Consider the following 25,825-nt stretch of genomic DNA (forward strand, 5'->3'; position numbering starts at 1 on the left):
GTGAACTTACGTCATTACGTCACTTTTGTGCGACTGGCCTGACTCTTCCTGTCTTGCGACCTGGAGGCTCCGTGGAAGGTGCGCGTGATCTTCCGCAAGTGAGCCTAAAGAGTCTGGGGAGGGGACGGAATCCAAGAAATTCTCCTTGGACGCAGAGTGTCCCGCCGGGCAGGTGAGGCGGTACGTAGGTGAAGGCGGCTCCCAGTGGGGGTAGTTCAGGCTCAAGTCGGGCCTTTCTTGGTATCTGGCATGCTCCTCTGGGGCTTCCCAGTCTTCACCGAACGGCTAAAATTCCTTAACCAGCCTCTCGGGATCCCCGCGATTTAGCTTCGACGTAGATTTGCCTCTTCTACAATCACATCCTCTCTTCCTGTGCACCATTATTAACCCGCATCCCTCCAAGGCATTGGGCACATTTCCATCTCTGTCTTTGCTTATGATCTCTCGATTTCGAATGCTGCCCTTATCCCCCGCGCTTGTGCCCATTTTAAGAGGTCAGTCTGTTTTAATATTAGACGTCAAGGCCCAGTTGAAATGCACACTTTGAATCTTTCTGGGAGCCACCCGGTTAGAATTAAAAAGCTGTTTTGAGCTCTTAGTACTCTGTACGTTATCTATAGCATATATTTGATATTCTGCATTGTATTGTAGTATCTGTTATTAATCTAGTCCCAGTTTCTCCGGCTCTGACCTCTCCCTGATCATTTTCTTCTTACTCATTTTCACATCATTTCTTGCCTCCACACCTTTGTATGGTGTCGTGTTCCCCCTCCCTCACCTCCAGTGCTGTATCTCACTTTAATCTGGCAAACCACTGCTACTACTCCTCACTTGCTTTTTTTTTGAGATTTTATTTATTTATTTGTGTAAGAGAGAGAGCGCGAGTGCGCGCACATGCGAGGGGAGTGGCAGGCAGAGGGAGAAGCAGGCTTCCCGCTTAGCAAGGAGCTCGGTGCAGTCTCCATCCCAGGACCCTGGGATCAAGACCTCAGCCACCCAGGCGTCCCTGCTCCTCACTTGTAAACTTTTAGAGCTTTAAACTATTTCTCTCAAGGCAGAGTTATGTACTCCTTTGCTGATATTTTAGTAATGTACTGTACTACAGTAAGGGTCTGAGGCCTGCACGCTTGATTTGGCCGGGTGGCTGTTTTCATCGGTCAGCCAGTGAGCCTAGAATGTTTTTTACAGGTGAATATATGCAATCTGATGATAGGAAACACTAACCTTGAACCCGAAGTCAGTGAAATGTTTTTCCCTTCAAAATTCTCAATCTTTTCATTCATAAACATAAAATTGTACTCATAATTATTTGGGGGGTTTTGTTAGTAAAAAATTGGGATTTTTTTTTTTCTTGCTTGCTTCCTTGTAATTACATAATACTGTTCATTTTGCCTGTTGGCCTGCAAAGCCTAAGATATTTATCATCTGGCCCCTTACAGAAAACGTTTGTTGACTCTTGATGTCAAGATGTCTTGATGTGTAGCAGTGTTCATATTATAGACACCACTTGTGCCTTTAATTTTGTGTTTTTCCGTAGAACCCAGCACAGTGCTTCCTTTCTTTTCCTTCCCCAAGTTTTCTTTAAGCACTTAAAAAATATCTTCCAGATACGAAATGTTAGTTTAGTGGGAAAAAGAGATTATTACAAATTCAGTGTTACTATGCACACAGACAGAAATATGCAAAATGAAGTGGAGTTAGGAGTAGAGAGAAGGATGGAGGATATGATCCTTGAGTTGAGCTTTGAAAGATAAAAATGAAGTGGGTAGAGATCATTCCTGGCAAAGAGGACAAATGAGCAGAGACAGTGAGAGAAGAAAGAGCATGGTGTGTTAAAGGGAATAACAAAGAGTTAGAGCTGGAAAGGTAAGTAAGGGCCAGATCACAAGCGGTGTTAAGGAGCTAGGACCTTTGTTTTCAGGCAGTGTTGTGCTTTGTAGCAAAAGCTGGATTTGCTGGGTAGTTAGGTCTTGCTGATGGCTATTTCAAAGATGGATGAGGGAGTCAAGGGGCCCTTGTACTGCACTATTGCTGTAGATGAGAAGATCTGAGTTAGAGCAGTGGAGTGGACATGATGAAGTTTAGGGAGGTAAAATCAGCAGATCTTGTTAACTATTTGGATGTTAAAAGTGAAAAGGAAGGACAAGTCAAGGCTGATTCCGTATTCCTGGCTTCTGCCGATCACAGCTAAAATGGAGACTATTGGAGAGTGTGAGGGCACTGTTCTATTCAACATTGTATGTCCTGACCCTAGAACAATGTCCTATACATTGTAGGTACTTGAATGAATAGAAAAGTTTGCTTCCTTTTAATTGTTGATTGCTATGTTTCATCAAAAGAACTTTTAGAATATGTCATACCTACTTATTTTGGTGTTACTGGGGTACTGTTTTCAGGTTTTTTGGAATAGATGATGAGTTGCACCACTGATAAAATGAATCTCTTTTGCAATTGAATAGTCCTGGAGAGACATTTTGGCTTCATTTCATGTCAGTTAAAAGTTTTATTTTTATTTTATTTTTTTAAAAGATTATTTATGTATTTGACAGAGAGAGAAAGAGCGCACAAGCAGGCAGAGGGAGAGCGAGAAGCAGGCTCCTTGCAGAGCAGAGAGCCCGATATGAGGCTCGATCCCAGGACCCTGGGATCATGACCTGAGCCGAAGGCAGATGCTTAACTGACTGAGCCACCTAGGTGCCCCCAATTAAAAGTTTTAATTCATTTTTATCCTATTCTGTTATTTAAATTGAGAATTTAATTTCAGAATTGCTTTATTCTTGTTTCTTTTCTTACTGTTTAAACTTTTTTAAAATTAATTTTTTAAGCTTTTACATTTAAATTTCTACATCAGTATATTAACTTATTTTAAGCTTTTAAATTTAAACTTCTGCATCAGAATATTAGCTTTTACTTTTATTTTAAGCTTTTAAATTGAAAGCTTCTCTGTTAGAATATTAGCTTTGTTTTCCTTCTTGGTATTGCTCAGGCTTTCAGGAAGTCAAGACCCTAGTCTATGTTCATATAGATTAAATGTCGTCCTAAATTTAGTTTCAGGAAACTTTTGTATTTGCAGTTTCACCTTACTGTTTTCTGTTATTAATAAATAAACAGTCTAAGCCAGTGGACTTTTGCTTTGGCTACTGGATGGCTGAGGCAGATTTATTTCCATGTGTTGTAAATTGGTTAGTTAGATGTGAGAACATTAGTGTACAGCTTCTGTATAGCTGAGTGGATGGTGCACTTTGGGAGCCCTGTCTGTATTCTACCTGCTTCCTTTAGATTGTCTCTTCTGTGTTAGAGTTAAATGATTTATTGGTCACTAATTTATAAGCTAGCACACAGGCTTTTGAAAAGACACAGAATGAAAATGGTGACTGTACAGGTTTAAGAATAATATGTTTATATAAAATATTTTCTTTTTCAGACATAAAGCAGAGTCACTATAATTATTTCTAACATCAATTTCAAACTACTTACCCTTGGATAACAGTCCAATTATATGAAATTATGGCTGGTTATAAGCCTGCAGCTATTCAGACATATCCTGTACTTGGTGAAAAAATCACCCAAGACACACTGTACTGGAACAACTATAAGGTAAGTGTAGATGGTAATGAGGGGTTTGCATTTATGCTTATTTCTCCAGCATATGTTATACTCTGGTAGAGAACTGATAACTAAGAAGAATCTGTCAGCAGTTTACAGTTTGGGTGGAAAATTTGATATCTGGTATTTTTTTCTTGGAAATTTTAAATTAAAAGTCCATGCTGCTTAATGATTTTAATCATACAAGTGCCTAGCAAAGAATAGATGATTAATGACTGCTGAATGAAATAAATTTTTGAATTTGGATCTTATATGCAAGTTTTTTTTTTTTTTGCCTTTCTAAAACTAAGACAGAAGGAGGGGAAATCGGAGGGGGAGACAAACCATGAGAGACTATGGACTCTGAGAAACAAACTGAGGGTTTTAGAGGGGAGGGGGGTGGGGGGTTGGGTTAGCCCCGTGATGGGTATTAAGGAGGGCATGTACTGAATGGAGCACTGGGTGTTATACGCAAACAATGAATCATGGAACACTACATCAAAAACTAATGATGTAATGTATGGTGATTAACAGAACATTAAAAAAAAAAAAAAAAAAAGGCTCACAGGGCTGTGACCCCAGCCATGCAGCCTATGGTCCATTCTTGCTTGCTTCCTGTAGAAGTAGGTCTTCATCATCTCTTCAAGACCTACTGGTTGCATTGGTTCTCCTAATGGTACACAGTGCTCCAGTTATGGAATGGATCAGTCATGGGTATAAAAGGCACAGCATAGGGAATCCAGTCAGTGGTATTGTAATAGCATTATTTGGTGACACATGGTGCCTGCACTTGTGGTGAGCACAGCATAACATACAGCGCTGTCCACTCTGCTGTACCCATGTCATATGGTGTGTCCGTTATACTTCAATGAAATAATAGACATAAAAGCACACACAAAAAAATAAAACTAAGAAGTGATGCAGAATTAGTTCTTCTAGACTATCTACAAAGACAATTTTTTTTAAAAAAATGAACAATTAAATGGAAAAATGGAAAAGATTTGAGATTGGGAGGTTTATGGAACAAGAAATTTAAATGACCAGTAAATATATCAAAGAGCTGCAGCTTCACTCATAATTAAAGAAACAAAAAACAGTAATTTGCTGTTTTTCATCTCTTATAGTGGCTCAAATGAAAAATTTTGATCATCATTGCTACTTGAGAGAAGAAAATTGGTGCAGACTTTCTGGAGGGCAATTTGACATTATCATGATAAAGATACCTTTTAGCCATTTAAATTCTGCACTTTGGAACTTACCTCAATGATTATACTCCCCCAAATTTGCTAAGATATATGTTTACGGGTGTTTATTATAAAGTATTACTTTTAATACTAGAAATTTTTGAAAAATCTATGTCTGTTGGTAGTGGACTGGTAACGTAAATGATGATGTATCCTATAATGGATGGCAAATCTATTGATCATATCAAAAGCTAAGATGAGTTATTAAGTGGAAAAAAAGCAAGGTGCAGAACAGCCTGCATCGTATGATCTTTGTGTTAGTTACAGAATACATGGTTAAATGTATTCTGATACAGACATAACTCTTTTCCTCTCAGCAGTAATCGCAGAAAACTCCACAGCTAAAGAGAAAGAGTGGGGTATTGTTTTCCAGCCATATATTTATGTACTTTAATGGCAACCAGGATAGTCTGGGTGATGGCATTTGAACCTTTTTTGCTTTCTTCATACTTCTGTATTAAATACATCCTAGTAAATGTTATTAAGAACAGAGAGAAATGATCATTAAGAAATTATGTAATGCTTAAAAGGTCTTAGCAGTTGTAACTCTGTTAATCCTTTGTATTGTTTTTTATTAAGACCCCTGTTCAAATCAAGGAGTTCGGTGCAGTGTCAAAAGTAGATTTTTCTCCACAGCCTCCGTATAATTATGCTGTCACAGCTTCCTCAAGGGTAAATATAATATTAAATTTATTTTCGCTTTGTGTAGTTGATATTTACTACTGATCTTGAGCCATCTGGTTAAATACTGTGTTTTTTATCTTCTTGTAGATTCACATTTATGGCCGGTACTCTCAAGAACCTATAAAAACCTTTTCCCGATTTAAAGACACGGCATACTGTGCTACTTTTCGTCAGGATGGTAGACTGCTTGTGGCTGGCAGTGAAGATGGTGGAGTTCAGCTTTTCGATATAAGTGGGAGAGCACCCCTCAGGCAGTTTGAAGGTCATACTAAGTAAGAGTTGTTGTTTTTTTTTTTGTCATTGTAAGCTTTTTGTATGTTTGTTTTTTGGACTTTGAATAAAAACATAGAGCAGTTCTCTGAAGATTATGTGCCAGTGTATACTTTCTTTCCTGGTTGTTCTAAGACAGAGTACCTAATCTTTTTTTTTAAGATTTTATTTATTTATTTGACAGAGAGAGATCACAAGTAGGCAGACAGGCAGGCAGAGGGAGAGGGAGAAGCAGGCTCCCCGTTAAGCACAGAGCCCAATGTAGGGCTCGATCCCAGGATGCCAGGATCATGACTTGAACCAAAGGCATATGCTTAACCAACTGAGCCACCCAGGTGCCCCGACAGAGTACTTAATCTGGTCCAGTCCTATGGTCCAGTTTGATGGGGCTCATGAATTGCCTAGAATTATATGTGACATTTAAGAAATGTATATTTGTTTAGGGAGATTTCCTATAGCTTTCGTCTAATCAGTGAGTTCTGTGACCAGTTGAGGTTATAAACCACAGTTCTAAAGGCAACCTCACAACTATAAATGAGAACTCTATGGGCTGGACTACTTTCGAGGTTCTCATTTGAAGTTAAGTTGAAAGGTTGATTTTTTTTCTTCTTGAAGTTAATGTTTTGCCACATGATAAATTAAATGGTCAGGGCAGTTTTATATTATAACTTTGTATCAAGATTATCTGGTTTGCTACTGATTTGAAATCTCAAGTTGTTTTTTATAGTATATTATCAGGATGGTCTTTCCCCATCAGGGAAACATTTAAAATATAACAGAAATTCACTTCACATGATCTTACTTAATGGCAAGTCTTCTTAGAATTTTGTAAGGAACTATCCATTTTGAAATTTTTTAAATTAAAAGTACCTTTGCTCTAGGGGACGCCTGGGTGGCTCAATCGGTCAAGGGTCTGCCTTCAGCTCAGGTCATGATCCCAGGTCCTGGGATCAAGTCCCGTGTCGGGCTCCTCGCTCAGTGGAGAGCCTGCTTGTGCTCTCCCTCTCTCTCTCTCTCTCTGACAAATAAATAAATAAAATCTTTAAAAAAAAGTACAGGGCGCCTGGGTGGCTCAGTGGTTAAGTGTCTGCCTTCGGCTCAGGTCATGGTCCCAGGGTCCTGGGATTGAGCCCCACATCGGGCTCCCTGCTCAGGGGGAAGCCTGCTTCTCCCTCTCCCACTCCCCCTGCTTGTGTTCCCTCTCTTGCTATGTCTCTCTCTGTCAAATAAATAAAATCTTTAAAAAAAATAAAAATAAAGTACATTTGCTCCAACATTTAGAACATTTATTTAGCAGTTTTGTAGAAATGTTAGCATACTAGAAAATATAATTTTAAGGCTATTATTCTTAACTTCATAGAGTAGGGGTATTTAAAATTTTAAATTGGCTTAGGGACAAACACCTGTTTTAAAGATTTTCTCTCATAATTTCCCCCTACAATTACTCCCTGAAACTGAGCTGCTTTTTTTGTTATTTGGGGAAAAGGAGTATTTTATGTTAGAAGATGCCAGACATAGAATTTTTTTCTTGCTTTTTAATATATTGATTCTTGATCTTTTAGAGCAGTTCATACGGTCGATTTTACAGCAGACAAATACCATGTGGTCTCCGGGGCTGATGATTATACAGTTAAATTGTGGGATATTCCAAACTCCAAAGAAATTCTGACATTCAAAGAACATTCTGATTATGTGAGGTGTGGATGTGCTAGCAAACTGAACCCAGATCTGTTTGTAACAGGTTGGTGAACTGTTTTTCCCTCCTGAAGTTGATAATTTAATTGTGATGTAAATTGATACTGCTTTGGAATAGAGCAGTTTAAAAATTTTTTATAAAGGGATATGTTTCAGCTTATCTAGTTGTTTGATTTTCTTTTTCTTCTTTTGGTGATTGTTCTTAACTGTCCTCCAGACGTGTTTGGAAGCATCAGGCTTCCCTGAAAACATGAGTGTCAGAACTGTAATGGTTTTAGTACTCTGGTTTTCGCAGAGCCTCCAGCAGCCAAGAAATAAAGATAATGCAGTGCAGTGTTTGTGGGTGCTTTCACAGAGGTTCCCAGGTGATTCAGTAGCGATAACAGCTTGAAGATCCGAATAGTTTAAGATCCTGTATGACATAGTTTAGTATAGTATAGTATAATGCTTTTTTAGGAAACAATCAGTGGTACTAGAGAGTTTGGAGGTACTGTGCACCTTCATGAACGTACCTATGTGTCTTTAAAATTTCATCTAAGTCTTTTCTCCTCCTAAGATTTATATTTGGATACACACACACATACTTAGTTTTCGTTGTTTTGAGTAATGAAACTCACATAATACAAAAATTGGCATTTTAGGGTCCTATGATCATACTGTGAAGATGTTTGATACACGAACAAACAAGAGTGTGATCTCTGTTGAGCATGGGCAGCCAGTGGAAAGTGTCCTGCTTTTTCCCTCTGGAGGTCTTCTGGCATCAGCAGGTATTTTAAAAATTACTTTTCCAATACTGTTGGTCTTGAATTAGTTGTTTTTTTAATCAGTTACTTTTTATAATTTAACACTGTGCCCTTGAATTGCATACCTACGTTTTGGTCAACTGATAAGTAGGGCAGGCCAGCAGTTACTATTTATTGAGTACTTAATGTGAGCCAGATACTGTGCTATTATATACACGTTATTGAGCCTAGAAGGTAATTAGTTTTCTCCCTATTTTGCAACTAAGGAAATAAATAAGAGTTATTAAATTAATTTTTCCAAGATAGAGTGATAGATCTGAAATCTTTTTTTTTTTTTTTTTTTTAAAGATTTTATTTATTTATTTGAGAGGGAGAGAGAATGAGAGATAGAAAGCATGAGAGGGAAGAGGGTCAGAGGGAGAAGCAGACTCCCTGCAGAGCAGGGAGCCCGATGTGGGACTCGATCCCGGGACTCCAGGATCATGACCTGAGCCGAAGGCAGTCGCTTAACCAACTGAGCCACCCAGGCGCCCCTAGATCTGAAATCTTAAAACTTGAGAGCCTGCATTGTGTATTTACCAAAAATCCAGGTTGTATTCCTGTCATTCCTACCTAAGAGATCCGTGACAGCTTTTGAAAACACATTTCTTTCCGTTCTAGAATCAGGCTTGTCTTTTTTTATGTCCCTCGATTGAAATGACTTTACCCAGCAAATAGCCAGTAGTTCTGGAAGAGGATATAATATGGAGTCAAAAGGGGTCTTGATACATTTTTTTCATCAAGTTGGAACTGAGGTATTTTTTTTTTGTTATGTTGATCATAGAGCATTTTCAAAATTAGAGTGGAAGAAGTAAATTGGCTTTTTTCATTTATCAAGTCAAAATTAATGTGTTGACACTAGAATACATAGGTAGTATGTGTAATATATAGCATATATATGGCTGTGTGTAGCCTTTTTTTCCTTCATTTTAAAATCCAAATAAAAATTACCCTGTTTTGTACTTCTTCCCCAGTACCTCTTTAATTTCAAAATAAATTAATAACATTGACAGATGTATCCATTTTTCTTGCTGTTATTTTGAGAAATGGAAGTAAGTTCAAGTTGAACAGGGAGAATGGACACCTGTATACTAATCTTCACTGTGTCACTAGCTAATTGTATGACCTTGGGCAGTCCCTTCACTCAACTCCTGTAGACTCTGAAAATGAGAGTTTGGATAGGATCAGTTATTTTAAATTGTGCTCTCATGAGCTGCCATATGTGGTGAGACAGGGACTATGAATTGGCTTACAGCCCCACTTTCCCAGTCAGGATAGATAAGACCTTTGCTTCTCCCTCTCCAGCTCGTTTTTCTATTTTACCTTCTAGACTTTTGCCAAATATATCAATGAAATGAAAGATGCTGTATTAAAAGAATTCTTTTTAAACTATTGGATTAAATTGCCTTTAAGGACCATCTAACTCTTAGAGTAGAAGTTATAGGGAAGTTTTTCAAATGAGTAACTATATTACTCATTTCCATAGTGACACAAAATTTCTTTTGCAGGATGATTTTATTACAGTTTTCTTAGTAGTTTTTGGTTATACTTTTTATTGTGCTAGGCAGTTCTGTGAACTTTACAAATATGCAGTTATCTAATCACCAAAACAGTTCTTTGAGGTAGGAACTATTATTATTCTCAGTTACAAACTCAGTAAGTGGATAGAGCCAGCATTGAAACCAGGCAGTTTTGCTCTGGGACCCCTCACTTCACCTCCATGCTGTATAGTCTCCAGTGTAAAATGCTTTTCAGATCTTTAAAATATTGAATGTTTAGGCAGAATTTCAAACTAAAGATTATTTCTTTTTGTAGGAGGCCGTTACGTTAAAATCTGGGACATGCTGAAAGGAGGACAGTTGCTAGTGTCTTTGAAAAATCATCATAAAACTGTGACGTGTTTATATCTGAGCAGCTCTGGACAGAGGTTACTTTCTGGGTCACTGGATAGGTTAGCATTTTAATTTTCTTTATTATTACTAGTGTACAAGTATTTACTGCTCGAGGAAATGAGTTATTTCTGAAGTATTTGTGCTAAAGTAAATATTCTGTCAAATGATTTCTGTGGAAAAAAAAATCTTTTCAGCTGAAAATAGTTTTGACCTTTTATTCACATACAGCAAACTTTTTTTCTCACTTGACATAACAGTGCTTTAACTTATATACTTAAGGAATTTTATTGAACCATTTGAACATTGATCTTTTAAAATAGTCTGTTATTCTGTGGTTTTTTAAAAATCCTTATTGTATATTTGTATATTTAAAAATATTTACAGTGAGTATATGTATATATCCTAGCTTATATTCAAATTTAAAACTTCATGTGACTATGGACTCTGAAGAACAAACGGAGGGTTCTAGAGGGGAGGGAGGTAAAGGGATGGGTTAGCCTGGCGATGGGTAATAAGGAGGGCACGTTCTGCATGGAGCACTGGGTGTTATATGCAAACAATGAATCATGGAACACTACATCAAAAACTAATGATGTAATGTATGGTGATTAACATAGCATAATAAAAAAATAAATATGTTCACATGGAACATTGAAAAAAACAATGTGAAAATTTCTATACATTTATGTGATTCAAATATTACTATTTTAAGTAGGTATTAGTATTCTATTAGTTAATGTTCTAGAACAGTGTTGTCCAACAGAAACATTATGTGGGCTACGTATGTAATTTTAAGTGTTTTAGTAGCCACATTAAAAAGGCAAAAAGAACTAGGTTTCATTAATATATTATTTAGTTCAGTGTATCTAAAATATTATTTCAATATGTAATTGATGTAAAAATTATTACCGAGAAACTAGAGACAAGTTAAGCATCCGATACATGCCCTGTGATACAGTAATAATATTGTATAGTGATTAAAGTGAAATATAGTTGTGTTTAACAGAAAAATATTTTTTACACTACCGCAGTTTTTAAATTAAAATTTAGGTTAATTAAAATCAGGTAAAATTAAAAATGTGGTTCTTCATTTTCACTGGCCACATTTCAAGTGCTCAGTAGCATGTGGCTAGAACTATGGCATAATTCCAGGATTTATTCGTAGTTATTTGTTTTTGGTCATTTTATTTCCATATTTCCTGTTTCCATTGTTATGGAAAGCTTTGGTTTTTCAGTATGTTTATAAAAATGTATACGTATTTTATGGGGTGCCTTGGGGTGCCAGTCCATTAAGCATCTGCCTTCGGCTCAGGTCATGAACCCAAGGTCCTGGGATCGAGTCCCGCATTGGGCTCCCTGCTCAGCGGGGAGTCTGCTTCTCCCTCTGCCTGCACCCCCTGCTTGGGCTCTCTCTCTCTGTCAAATAAATAAAATCTTTAAAAAAAAGCATACCCATTTTAAAAGCTAGAATGTATTTTTAACAGAAAGGAATTTATCATGTAAATACGGAGCAGGCTCTCTGAAGTGCTGTTACTAGGCAGTTTGGGGCTCCATTTTTAGATGTGTCTCTCAAAAATCAAGTGCGAGTTGGCTCTCTTCACAGTAGTCGTCAACCCAGAGTGGGTTTTATCTCTCAGAGGATGTGTGGCAACATCTGGAGGCATTTTTGGATGTTGTTGGAAGTTGGTGGAGTGCCGCTGGTGTACAGTGAGTAGCGGTTGCTGAACAGCCTACCGTGCACGAATAGTCCCCACAACAAAGGAGTATCTGGCCCATAGTGTAACTCACGTTGATGTTGAGAAACCCTGCTATTTTGGTTCCCAGGTGCTTTGAAACCTTTCTTTTTACTCTCAGGTTTCATCGTCAGTGGTTCATGGTCTGTGGTTCATGATCTGTCCTTCTGGTGGCTAGTCAAGTCTTTATATAAATACAGTTACTGCTAATAGTTCATTTTTAAAAGGGATGCAGTGATGAATTTATAATTATATTATTAATCATTATTTTTCTTTATTGCTGTGTAAATTTTAATATTTATACATTGAGTTTCTTAAAAAATTGGAAATTTGCATTTTATACTCATTTCCTCGGTGATTTGTAACAAAGCTTTCTTTTTTATTAGGAAGGTGAAAGTATATAGCACGACTTCCTATAAAGTAGTCCACAGTTTTGATTATGCAGCTTCAATTTTGAGTCTTGCACTTGCAGTAAGTACTTTTAGTTCTTTTTAAAGATTTCACTAACCTTGTCTGTTAAACTAAAATGGAATTTTAGGGTTCATCTTTGTATTTGAGTAAATCTTGCTTCTTGCCATATTAGATAGTTGAGTTAAGACAATTTCTATTATATGACTTGTCCCAAAAATTTACTATGAATTGAGATTTAGGTCTTGCCCACTGTTATGTAGGTTCAAACCAAGTACAGCTGTAGGCATTGTTAACACTAAGAGCAGGATCTGGGAACGTCCACGGTCAAGTTTCATGAGCCGTTGAAGAAGAGGATATTTGAATCTGAATTAGAAGAGGAAAAGCTTATTACAAAATATTTTCTTGGCAAGAAATCTGAATTAGAAGAGGAAAAGCTTATTACAAAATATTTTCTTGGCAAGATTGTGGAAAGTCATGGTATCATGCATTCCTTTTTCTAGTAAGAGGATGCAGGAAAAAAAACATTTTGGAAGTTTCCTAAGATGTCATTAACTGTATTATTATACAGTGATAATTTACACCAGGTATAACATGTTCCATCAATATAATAGTATTCTGGAGGAAAAAATGATTTATCTAACTTTTTGCATGGATCATTGTTAGGCAGAGTATATCTCATTGGAACTCTTGGTGAAAGTATGGATAAGCAGAAAACACGTTATAAATGGTGTTTTGAAGAAAAACTAAGATAAATGATCGGTTAGGAATAGACTAACTTATTTTTCTAATTGCTCTTAGCATGAAGATGAGACAATAGTTGTAGGAATGACCAATGGAATACTGAGTGTTAAACATCGGAAATCTGAAGCCAAGAAGGATTCTCTTCCAAGAAGAAGAAGGCCTGCATATCGAACTTTTATTAAAGGAAAAAATTACATGAAGCAACGGGTATTTGCATATTTCTTACAATTTTTTTTTTTAGAAAGCGTAGTTTGTTAGAGTAGTCAACGCCATCCCTGCATGTTACTGGAAAGTGCAGTTCACATGGGATTTAACTTTATTTTGCTTTTTCTCTACATTAATTCTCTCTTAGATTGCTAGTTTGGGGACATTATTAATAAGTAATGGGGAATAAGGACTACTTTAATACCCTGAATCATAACAATGTTACAGTATTTTACCATATTCAAAACAATGTCTTTGACACACTATCTGATTTGATCTCCTAAACAACTCTGAACAGTAGTAGAGCCAGTTATGTGCCCGTTTGGCATTTGAGAAGATGGAGATGCAAATAAGTTCTGGTCAATCCAGCATCTTATTACTGGTAACCAGAGTCATTGGGACTAAATCAGTTTCTCCCATCTTTGTTTTCTCTTTCTACTAAGTCATCCTGCCTGCCACGTGAAGAGAATTGAAATGAGTAATGTTTTCCCAGAGTGAGGTATTGTGTACCTGTTCTAAGTTAAATCATTGGAGAGTAAGAACACATTGATGTAGCAGATTATTCCATTTTCAGTTAGTCTGCATTCTGGGCACATGCCCGTTATTCATAATACACTTCAGGGTCACCCAGGTATAAAAAAAATCCACAATGAAAAAATTCGTTTTGAATGAAACTCTATACATATACTGACTTTTTTTTTTATAAATTTATTTTGTCATACAGGATGACATTTTGATCAACAGGCCATCAAAGAAACACCTAGAGTTATATGACAGGGATCTGAAAAATTTCCGGATCTCTAAGGCACTTGATAGAGTCCTTGAGGTGAGTGAGGACCATATATACATATATAGTATGCTCTCTCTATGAGTGAGAGAATGTGTGTGTATGTGTGTGAGTGTGTGAGCATATATATATATATATATAGTATGTTCTCTGAGTGAGAGTGTGTGTGTGTGAGCATATATACATATATAGTATGCTCCCTCTGTGAGTGAGAGAGAGTGTGTGTGTGTGTGAGCATATATACATATATAGTATGCTCTCTGAGTGAATGAGACTGTGAGAGCATATATACATATATAGTATGCACTCTCTGTGAGAGTGTGTGTGTGTGTGAGCGCATATATACATATATAGTACACTCTGTGAGTGAGAGTGTGCATGTGTGTGAGAGCATGTATACATATATAGTATGCTCTCTGAGTGAGAGTGTATGTGTGTGAGCATATATACATATATAGTACGCTCTCTCAGTGAGTGTGTGTGTGTGTGTGTGTGCATATATACATATATAGTACGCTCTCTGTGAGTGAGAGATTGTGAGCATATATACATATATAGTATGCTCTCTGTGAGTGAGAGTGTGTGTGTGAGCGTATATACATATATAGTATGCTCTCTCTGTGAGTGTGTGTGTGCATATAAACATATAGTACGCTCTCTGTGAGTGAGAGATTGTGTGTGGAGCGTATATACATATATAGTATGCTCTCAGTGTGTGTGTGTGTGTGTGTGTGTGTGTGCGTGCGCATATATACATATATAGTACGCTCTCTGTGAGTGAGAGATTGTGTATGTGTGAGCATATATACATATATAGTACGCTCTCTCCGTGAGTGAGAGTGTGTGTGTGTGTGTGTGAGAGCATGTATACATATATAATATGCTCTCTCTGTGAGTGAGAGAGTGTGTGTGTGTGAGCATATATACATATATAGTATGCTCTCTCTGTGAGTGAGTGTGTGTGTGTGAGCGTATATACATATATAGTATGCTCTCTGTGAGAGAGAGTGTGTGTGTCTGAGCATATATACATATATAGTATGCTCTCAGTGAGAGAGAGTGTGTGTATGTGAGCATATATACATACATAGTATGCTGAGTAGGAGAGTGTGTGTGTGTGTGAGCATACATATATAGTATGCTCTCTGAGAGTGTGTGTGTGTGTGTGTGTGTGTGTGTGTGAGCATTATATACATATAGAGTATGTTCTCTGAGTAGGAGAGTGTGTGTGTGTGAGCATATATACATATATAGTATGCTCTGAGTGTGTGTGTGTGAGCATGTATACATATATAGTATGCTCTCTCTGTGAGAGAGAATGTGTGTGTGTGTGTGAGAGCATATATACATATATAGTATGCTCCCTTGTGAGTGAGTGTGTGTGTGAGTGTGTGAGTATATATACATATATAGTATGCTCCCTCTGAGTGAGAGTGTGTGTGTGTGTGTGTGTGTGTGAGCATATATACATATATAGGATGTTCTCTCTGAGTAGGAGTGTGTGTGTGTGTGTGTGTGAGCATATATACATATATAGTATGCTCCCTCTGAGTGAGAGAGAGTGTGTGTGTGTGTGTGTGTGTGTGTGTGTGTGTGTGTGTGTGAGCATATATACATATATAGTATGTTCTCTCTGAGTAGGAGTGTGTGTGTGTGTGTGTGAGCATATATACATATATATAGTATGCTCTCTGAGTCTGTGTGTGTGTTTGTGTGAGCATATATACATATATAGTATGCTCCCTCTGAGTGAGAGAGTGTGTGTGTGTGTGTGTGTGTGTGAGCATATATACATATATAGTATGTTCTCTCTGAGTAGGAGTGTGTGTGTGTGTGTGTGTGTGTGAGCATATATACATATATATAGTATGCTCTCTGAGTCTGTGTGTGTGTGTGAGCATATATACATATATAGTATGCTCTCTCTGTGAGAGAGTTTGTGTGTGTGTGTGCGTGTTTCAATTAAGACTGTAACTTTTTAGAGCAGTTTTAGCTTTACAGCAAAATTAAGGGGAAGGTACAGAGATTTCCCATAGACTCCCTACCCCCCACATGCATAGCCTCTCCTCTTATCAACATCCCCACCACAGTGCTACATTTGTTACAGTTGATGAACCTACAAGGGCATAGTTTTAGAAGAATCATTTTATTACTTACCTTATGCATTACTGTATAGTTTATCAAAACTGTAAAGAGATAAATGTATTTAAATTTGGTAATTGTTAGTGAGTTCCAAGACTGTGATTTTTTTCCTGTGCTGTCTTATCTGCTCATGTTGACTCTGAAAATTTTTCTAGCCCAGTTGTACAGTAAAGACACCTGAGATTACAGTTTCCATCATAAAGGAGCTAAATCGAAGAGGAGTCCTTGCAAATGCCCTTGCAGGTCGGGATGAAAAGGAAATCAGTCGTGTTCTTAATTTTTTGATACGGTATGTCTTATGTCTATGAAACACATATTTTGCATCTGAACTCCTTCTTTTTCTCAAATGAGAGACATTTACTTTTAGATTGACCTTTGTAGAGAACTGATGGAACAATTTAGTAAGTCTATTTTAAGGATTTTTTTTAAAGTTGGCAAGTTTCAGTAAAATTTTTGCTTTGTAGGAATCTGTCTCAGCCAAGATTTGCCCCTGTTTTGATCAATGCTGCTGAAATAATTATTGGTAAGTAGTTGTTAAAACTTGAAAAATCCGGGGTGCCTGGGTGGCTCAGTTGGTTAAGCATCTACCTTCAGCCCAGGTCATAATCCTGGGGTCCTGGGATCGACAGGCTCCTTGCTCAGCAGGGAGTCTGCTTCTCCCTCTCTCTCTGCCCCTCCTCCCCCCCACTGGTGCTCTCTTGCTGGCTTGCTCTCTCAAATAAATAAATGAAATCTTAAAAAAAAAAAACCAACAAAAAACTGGGGCACCTGGGTGGCTCAGTCGGTTAAGCATCTGCCTTTGGCATGGGTCATGATTCCAGGGTCCTAGGATCAAGCCCCACGTCGGGCTCTCTGCTCTGCGGGAGCCTGCTTCTCCCTCTCCCTGCCGCTCCTCCTCTTGTACTCTCTCGCTGTCAAATAAATAAACAAAATCTTAAAAAAAAAGAAACTTGAAAAATTCAAGCATGCTTATACAATAGAGTTGTCAAATAATAAAATCAAATAGATCACAATACCTTGTTTTTATCAATTCTCCAGTAACGATTGTCATGAAGAAAACAACCACATAAATCATTGTATTTTAAGGGAAGTAAAACATTTACAGTAGTTTGACTCTGAATTAGAGTTATTGTAATTAAATAACTTTTGCTTACACATCTACGATGACCATGACTATTTTTTAAGGGGAAAATGAAAGTAGGTCAAACTGCACACTGTACTTTCTGTAATTATGTCTTTTTGAAATACATTTATTCAGATGGATTGTTTCTTTTTGGTAAATCATAAATTGTAAAATAAGTACAGATTTTTCAGTGTGTTTATAGTTAATATTTTATACTTTTTGTAACTACTGCTGTTCATTTACTGTTTAGAAAGATACTTCTAGTTAATATGTTTTTTCTCTCTTTCTAGATATATATCTTCCTGTGATTGGTCAGTCACCTGTAGTTGATAAAAAGTTTTTGTTACTCCAAGGACTTGTAGAAAAGGAGATTGATTACCAAAGAGAACTCCTAGAAACCTTGGGGATGATGGATATGCTTTTTGCTACTATGACAAGGAAAGAAAGCACTTCGGTGTTGCAGCATACATCTGATGGCTTTCTAGAGAACAAGAAGGTGGAATCATAGTGTCTGCTTAATGAGACTTGTAAGAACAACTAACTTGAAAGATTTGAGTCTATTAACTATTGGAAAGAGAATCTCTCTGATACATTAAAAGCCAAAAAACTATTCACAGAAGCAATTTTATGGAAGAGACTGGAATATCTAGAATTGGAAAATAAGTACCTGTTTTAAGACATGGTTTTCCATGTAATATTTTGAATTATTTCATGGTATCTTCAGCTAGAAGATCTCAGTTGTCTTGGTCATAGTATATTGTCCACCTTGGACAAAGTGATACTAATTTTAATACAGCAAAGTTCTTTATCAACATTTGGGTAGACATTCAGAACTCTGGAATGGGTTTCAGCTGGGAATGCTGCCAAAGGGACAGGGCTTTATTTTTTACTTTTCTCCTGGAGAAACAACAGCAGCAGCAGCAAAAGAAATGGCAACAGCAAATAAATGTTCTCTTCACTCTGATCACTGTGGGATTTCCAGGCCCTTGCTGATCTTGCCTCCCTCATCTTGATGTTATCATTTATCCTAGGTCACTTGTTCTGCCTCCGCTGGTAATGGGACTGCATCTGCTCCAAATACGACAAATCAGTTGCCAGCTTTGAACAGTTTAACTCTGAACTAGTTAGACATGTATTCAGAGAGTGTGATGAGGCAGACCTGATACCTAAAAATTGTGCTCTCCATTCCAGATTTTTTTTTCATTCCTTTAATCTTGACCGTTCTCATCAGAACAAGGTCTACAGATAGACCTTATTGCACCACGTTGTTTTTCCTTCTCAAGATGCAGTTTTTCTACCCAGTTTTCAACTTGCTTCAGGTCAGAGGAGTGATAAAATTTGCCATTTTTCTCATAATAAATAGCCTTTCAACCTTGTATACAGATGTTTGGAGCTTATCTTATAGCTCCCTACCCTTCTGAAAACCATTTTCTGTAATCTGTACTTAGATCTTGTTTCTCTAATCTCCACAATCATCTTGTGTTTTAGAACTGGAAGCTAGAGTAGCTTGTTTTGGAAAATAGTTTTGGTTTTATTTTTTTAAAGGACAATGTAAGTCACATTTTTTATAAAGATATTCTTATTTTCTTCTTGGCTTTCTGAGATATATGAATTCCTGATGGATAATCACTGGCTAGTGTTAGGTCACTGATTTCACATTTGCTACCTCTCCCACCTTCTCCCAATTCCTACTCCACCTCAAGTAGTTGATTTTCTGTAAGCAAACATTCCTTGTGTTAGAAGAACCCTTAGTTAAAGGAAGATTCTGTAATGAGAATCTCCTCTTAAAATTTAGTTCTGTGAATTCAGATTTTTCTTAAGGCAGAAGAAAATATTTCTGTGGTCTGGAAAGGGCATGTGCTCAAAAATAGGGCCTAGTTTCCCTTTCGTGAATTGATTTATGCAATCCTAACAGCACAGTGGCTTATAAGGAACCAGGAGTTTGCTTCCCTGAGTAATTATGACATTAGACAAGGTCAGAAACTGTCTTCATGTTGGAAGTGTTAATTTATTTAAATAAACTTTGTATTTAAAAACTTTTAAAAATATTTAACTTCATGAGTATGCTGGTAATTTCTGTATTAGTAAAAGTTAGAAGTCAAAATGTCATCTAAAACTAGCTGCCATCAAGTGTGTAACATGTGACAGGGGTTTTCCCATACATTATTTTATTTGAGTCTCATCGCAGCCATCCAGTGTGTTCTCATTTAAGGCTAAATTAGCTACAGTGGTTAGCCCACTCTTGAATTCCCCAACCTTGAGTGCTTCATCATCCTGGCACTGGGACTGGCCTGCCCTCTGGGGCCAAACCTAGTACTTCCCTTTAACAGGACTTCATTGAGTGCTGCAGTTCTTGGATGAAATCAAGAATGAAGATGAATTTTCAAAAAGGTTATGCAACTTCCATAGCCATCGATACTGTATGGTAATTTCAGGAATAGTTTCTGTATTCATTGGGACAAACTAGTATTTGTTATTTAAAGTATTTAAACACAACTGGCATATTAGGCGTATTGTGGCATGTGGCATTGGTCTTTGGATTCTAATTTAAAATGGCTAACAGATTTTAAGACTTCTGAGTTTTAGTTGAAAAGTATTTTAAAATGTTACTAAACCTGCAAAAATATTGACGTTCTAGAGAATTTAGGAGCTCAGTGTACATTTAATTTATTATATGCATAAGAGTTAAGTACTTGGGAAGGTTTTGCTTGTTGGATCAAGTATTTGAAGTGCTATGTAGAAGAAAAATATTTTAAGCATATAAATGCTGTTTAATGGAATTTGAGTTGTAAGTGGGTTTGTTTAAAGAAATTTAAAATTTAGTGTATTCAACTTAAATCTACTCTATCAAACATGAATTAAAGGCCCCCTTGAAAGTGATTATTAAAATATACTCGTTTTATGGTTGGAATATTTATAAGTTAAACCTAAAACCTTAAGGAAAGTTTTCAAATGCTTAACAAATATCTATAAATTGGCTTTCCTATGAACAAAATGTTCCCTTCAGACACGAAAAGACATTGGTGACTAAGCTACATGCCTCTTTCCACTGACTGTAGTGAACTAGACTAGGGGTGGCATATCTGGCTCAAGCCCTGTCTAAGCCGAGAGATGTAATCGGGAATTATTATCAAATGCTTGGTCTAGGAAAATGTGGGATTCTGAGAATACTTTCTGGATTATCAATAGAGAAAGCTGCAGAGAGAAAGGAGAAGGAAACCTAAGTCCAGGGAAAAAATAAGCAAGACAAGGCCATCCTGCCTCAGCAGGTGAGGCTAGAGAAGAGAGAAACCATCATAGTTTGCAGCAGCTGTTGTTCCCTTCTGGTTGTACCTTAGGGATTCCCTCTGGGGTCCACGAGACTCTTTGGAATCCTTCTAATAAATTCTTTTTGCTTAGATGAATGTGAGTGGTTTCCTTTATTCACAACCAAATAGCTCCAAAGACAGTAGTTCACTAATCCTGATATTTATTGAGACATACACATTAGAGGTCAGGGAATTGGGGATATTGCAATGAACGGTATAGACAAAATCCCTGTTCTCTTGGAACTCATATTCTTCTTGGGAGAGGTAGATGTTCAGTAAACAAAATATATTGCGGGCCAGATGGTGATAAATGATACAGAGAAAAATCAGGCAGAGAAGGGAGATAAACTGTTTGTTGGGGGTGAGTAGGTTGCAGTTTTAAATAGAGAAGTGAGGGAGGCCCTCACTGGGGCTACAGTTGGGCAGAGGTCTTAAGGAAACTAAGAGAGATGCTTATGGATATTTAGGGGATGGGGTGGAAAGACCCCGAGGCAGAAGCATGCCTCGTGAGTTCTGAATATCAAGGTGGCTGGTTTAACTGACACAGAGCAAGCAAAAGAAGAGTCTAAGAAAGTCAGAAGGAATGGGATGGAAATGAGATGGTGTGTTTAGGCAGCTATTTGAGGGAACTTTACCATAAAGGGAAGCAAAAAAACTGGGCAATGGCTGATGGGATATGGGGTCAAGACAGTGTTCTAAAAAAATAACTTTAATGAGGTATAATTGGTATGCTATAAATTGCACATTTTAAAAGTTCAGTTTTATGTTTTGGCATGTGCACCCATGAGACCATCACTGAAAGCAAGATAAAGAGTATGTATCCCACGAAAAAATTTCCTCCTGCCCTTCTGTAATCCCTCCCTAGCTAGGCCCCACCCACTTAGGCAACCACTGATCTACTCTTGGTGCACTATAGATTTGCAGATTGGTTTGCATTTGCTACAGTTTTATACAAATGGAATCATACGTAATTTAGGATTGGGGGGACTGGCTTTTTTTTTTTTTTTTTTTTAAAGATTGTATTCGACAGAGACACAGCAAGAGAGGGAACACAAGCAGTGGGAGAGGGAGAAGCAGACCTCCTGTGGAGCAGGGAGCCCGAAGTGGGGCTCGATCCCAGGACCCTGGGATCATGACCTGAGCCTAAGGCAGATGCTTAATGACTGAGCCACCCAGGCGCCCAGGGACTGGCTTTCACTTAGCATAAATGTTTTGAGATTTGCAATTCATTTGAGATTTAAACAAAAAAATAACAGAACAGAATGCTGATGGGGATAATCCTGCAGACTGAAATTGTAGTTATATAGGAGAGAGGGAGGCCAGTTGTTGGGGCAATGTTTTTGGGAGGGGATTTGGGGTCGAGTGCCCAAATGGAAGGGTTGGCTTAGATAGGAGAATGAATAGTTCGGGCGTTGTTCAAGAGGGAAGGCAAAGTATATAGGCACAGATGTAATGAGGCGTGTAGATGTGATGGTTAGGGCTTGTGGAAGTTCTTTACTGGCCACCTTCTTTGGAAACAAGATAACCAGCTAAAACTGAGGTTGGTGGAGAAGTTTAGAGGTATTGGAAGTGAGAGAACAGAAGACATGATACACTCCTAGAAAGGTCAAGAGCTCAGACTTTGATCGGCCTGGGTTTGAATCTTAGCTACTCACTAGCTATGTGTCTTTGGACAAGTTACGTTACCATTTTGTATTTACTTTTCTTTGTTCATCAGACAACATCCCGTTGTTTGGTTGTGAGAAGTAAAAGTATCTAGAATATTTCTGTTAGCTGTTACTATTTTGGGGAGAATGGATGAACTAGATAATGAAGTAGGACTACCAGCAGCACTAAGGGCCCACCTGAAATTAATGTCATGGATTTGAAGTGAGGCCTATCAGCATGATTGTGTATTTATTTTCTATTCACATTTGTTTAAGAGGGTGTAGATGTGGGATACCTTGAGACATGGACTTAACCAGCATTGGAGTTTTCATTGGTGAAAGAAAATAATCGAGAAAGGGACAAGGTAGTTGTTGAGATTTATGCGGTATGGTTATGATGGACTATGAATCCAAGCTGGGTAAGGAAATAAAATAGGACAGTGAAAACATAGCTGGATCAATGGGCTCTTGGTTTGTGTGAAGAGTTACAGTTTGTGTGGTAGACGTAGTGAGACACATGGAAGGTGCTGGTGAAAGAGCCAAGAATTATGACCGGAGGAATGTTGGAGACAGTGACAGCAAGCCAGGAGATAGAATGTTCAAGAAATGATGGGGAGTGGCCAGTGATCAGTGGAGACCAACAAGGTGGAGTATTAGGTATGCGGTCAGATGGCATGAAAGTCAAAGCTGAGGCTTTCTGGGGAGTGGTGAGGGAGAGTGATCCATAATCGGCATCGAGGATCACCTGCCGCACCTGTTAGGGCTGCTGTATGAGGGGTGTGGGAACATTAGTAGCACCTGGGCAAACGAGAGGAAGCTTGCTAACAATAACACGCAAGAAGCTGGCCTTCCCCTCACTCCTGCCTTCCAAATCATGTGTGAATATATCTAATCGGTGGAACTCAGATTTGCATCCAGAGCACTATCTGCAAAGGAATCTGGGAAATGATGGTTTTTGAATTTGCAGCTCTGTAGTTCTGAAGGCAACCTAGAAGGATGGAGCAGCAGGTAAGGAAAGCAATCCATACAGTATTCTTCCTCAACTATTCTACACCCATTTAAACATACATGTATGCATGCCCTCACTTCTAAACAAATAGGAGCACGGTATACTTGCTCTTCTGCATTTATTAGAGATTGCTCCATCTTAGTGCATATAGTTCTGCTGCATTCCTTTTTATGCTGACCTCCTATATCACTGTGCAGATAGAGGTGTCAATTTAATCAACGGGTACAAGATACAATGCTTATAATTGTTTTTCTGATATCTACAACTCAATGTTTCTGGAAGCTGTCTTTATTGCCCATTGAGAATTTTAATCAGGTGAAATTGAAACTGTGCATTAGGACAACTTAATAGGCTAGGTTGTCCTAATTCAGTTTCTTAATAGGTTAAGTTGTCCTAATGCAGTTTCAATTTTGCCTCTAGCTCACCATTAGTCCACGAGGTGGCAGTATTATTTCGAATACCAAGAGAAACCCACTTTTCCACAGTCCTTTCTCTGAATCAGGCTGGTGTTTCTTCGTAGAAAGCGGAGTTGTCTCACAAAACTAAGATATTTGGCTAGCGCTATGTTGACAAAGTGAGTTCAAAAACCATCTATAATTATTATTAGATGCTAACCAGAAATACAGAAATAATATCTAACCCAAGTCCTTCTTTGAATTAAAGATTAACCTTTTTAACAATGTAGACTAATGAAAAGAACAAAAACTGTATGATCCTGGGCCAGTCCCAGCTACTCTGGGACTCAGCTTCCATATCTGTCAAATGGGACTAATGTCCCCTCCCTTGCAGGACTGTTGCAAGAATAAATGTGATGATATATGAAAAATGTCTTACCTGCTTTACTGTGTTTTTCACATGTTTGTGATTATGGGAAGTCTTCCTTTCCTGCACTAGTTGGGAGCTTTTTCTTAGTTCCTCTGATTATTAACATCATTTAGACCACTTAGATAAGGGTTGAGTTGAAGTTTTGTTTTATACTGTTACAAAGGATGTTTTCTAAATAAATTAATCACATAAACTATAAAATGAGGGGTATAGGGGCACCTGGGTGACTCAGTCGGTTCAGCGTCTGCCTTCAGTTCAGGTCATGATCCCAGGATCCTGGGATTGAGTCCCATGTCGGGCTCCCCGCTCAGCAGGGAGTCTGCTTCTCCCTCTCCCCCTCCTCCCTGCTCATGCTCTCTCTCTCTCAAATAAATAAATAAAAATCTTTAAAAACATAAGGCTATTTAATCTTCACAACTTTCACACTCTGGAGTATGTACTATTTTCGTTAAAATTACTTTTTTTTTGCAAATACATATTTCTGTACCATATAAAGTTAATAAAAATTAAACACACTTAAAAACAAGGTGGTAACTGTGTGAGGTGATGGACATGTTAATTAGTTTGGTTGTAGTAACCATGTCACTGCATATGTACATCAAATCATCACTTTGTATATCTTAATATATATAATTTTTATTTGTCAATTACACTTCGCTGAAGCTGGAAAGAATAATGAAAGAATGGGGGCGCCTGGGTGGCTCAGTCAGTTAAGCGTCTGGCTTCCACTCAGGTCATGATCCCAGGGTCCTGGGATTGAGTCCCGCATCGGGCTCCTTACTTGGTGGGGAACGTGCTTCTCCTTCTGCCTGCCGCTCCCCCTGCTTGTGTTCCCTCTCCCTGTCAAATAAATAAATAAAATCTTAAAAAAAGAAAAGAAAAATGAAAGAATGAACTACCTGAAAAAAAAACAACAACGAAGAAGTAACCACCAATATAGAGGAAATTTAAACAACTTAGAACGGTATCTAACAAAACTTTATATAAATATATTTCAAAAGGTGGATCACAGGGGCGCCTGGGTGGCTCAGTTGTTAAGCGTCTGCCTTTGGCTCGGGTCATGATCCCAGGGTCCTGGGATCAAGCCCTGCATCGGGCTCCCTGCCTCAGCGGGAGGCCTGCTTCTCTCTCTCCCACACCCTCTGCTTGTGTTCCCTCTTTGACTGTGTCTCTCTCTGTTGAATAAATAAATAAAATCTTAAAAAAAAAGCTGGATTACATGGATACTTTTTAAAAGTTTTTATGTAAATTCCAGTTAGTTAACATACAGTGTAATATTAGTTTCAGGTGTACAATATAGTGATTCATCACTTCCATATAATACCTGATGCTCATTACAAGTGCCCTCCTCAGTCCCCATCACCTATTTAACCCACCCCCTGCTCTGTAACCATCAGTTTGTTCTCTATAGTTAAGAGTCTCTTTCTTGGTTTGTGTCTCTTTTTTCCCCCCATTTTTGTTTTGTTTCTTAAATTCCACATGTGAGTGGAATCATATGGCATTTGTCTTTCTCTGACTTATTTTGTTTAGCATTATACTCTCTAGCTCCATCTATGTCATTGCGAATGGCAGGATTTCATCCTTTTTATGACTGAGTAATATTCCATCACACACACACACACACACACACACACATATATGTATATATACCATATGTTTATCATCAGTTGATGGATGTTTAGGCTCTCTCCATAGTTTGGCTATTGTAAATAATGCTGCAATAAACATCTGGGTACATGTATCA

General features: G+C 37.8%; 1 protein-coding gene across 2 annotated transcripts; it reads left to right on the forward strand.

Annotated features, from left to right (window-relative positions):
* Positions 1-36: 36 nt before the first annotated feature.
* On the forward strand, positions 37-20,693 carry UTP15 (UTP15 small subunit processome component). 2 transcript variants are annotated; one of them, XM_027606764.2, is made up of 13 exons: positions 37-172; positions 3,425-3,597; positions 5,409-5,501; positions 5,601-5,785; positions 7,346-7,524; positions 8,120-8,245; positions 10,076-10,211; positions 12,272-12,356; positions 13,095-13,244; positions 13,966-14,067; positions 16,326-16,459; positions 16,635-16,693; positions 17,584-20,693. In XM_027606764.2, exons 2-13 carry the CDS (start codon positions 3,508-3,510, stop codon positions 17,799-17,801), a joined length of 1,557 nt encoding a protein of 518 aa, XP_027462565.1. In that variant the 5' UTR covers positions 37-172; positions 3,425-3,507; the 3' UTR covers positions 17,802-20,693. The 2 variants fall into 2 exon arrangements, with proteins under 2 accessions (XP_027462565.1, XP_027462566.1); XM_027606765.2 differs by having other exon boundaries at positions 44-180.
* Positions 20,694-25,825: the final 5,132 nt, after the last annotated feature.

This window comes from Zalophus californianus, chromosome 5, assembly GCF_009762305.2.
Source record: "Zalophus californianus isolate mZalCal1 chromosome 5, mZalCal1.pri.v2, whole genome shotgun sequence".
Lineage (NCBI taxonomy): Eukaryota > Metazoa > Chordata > Mammalia > Carnivora > Otariidae > Zalophus > Zalophus californianus.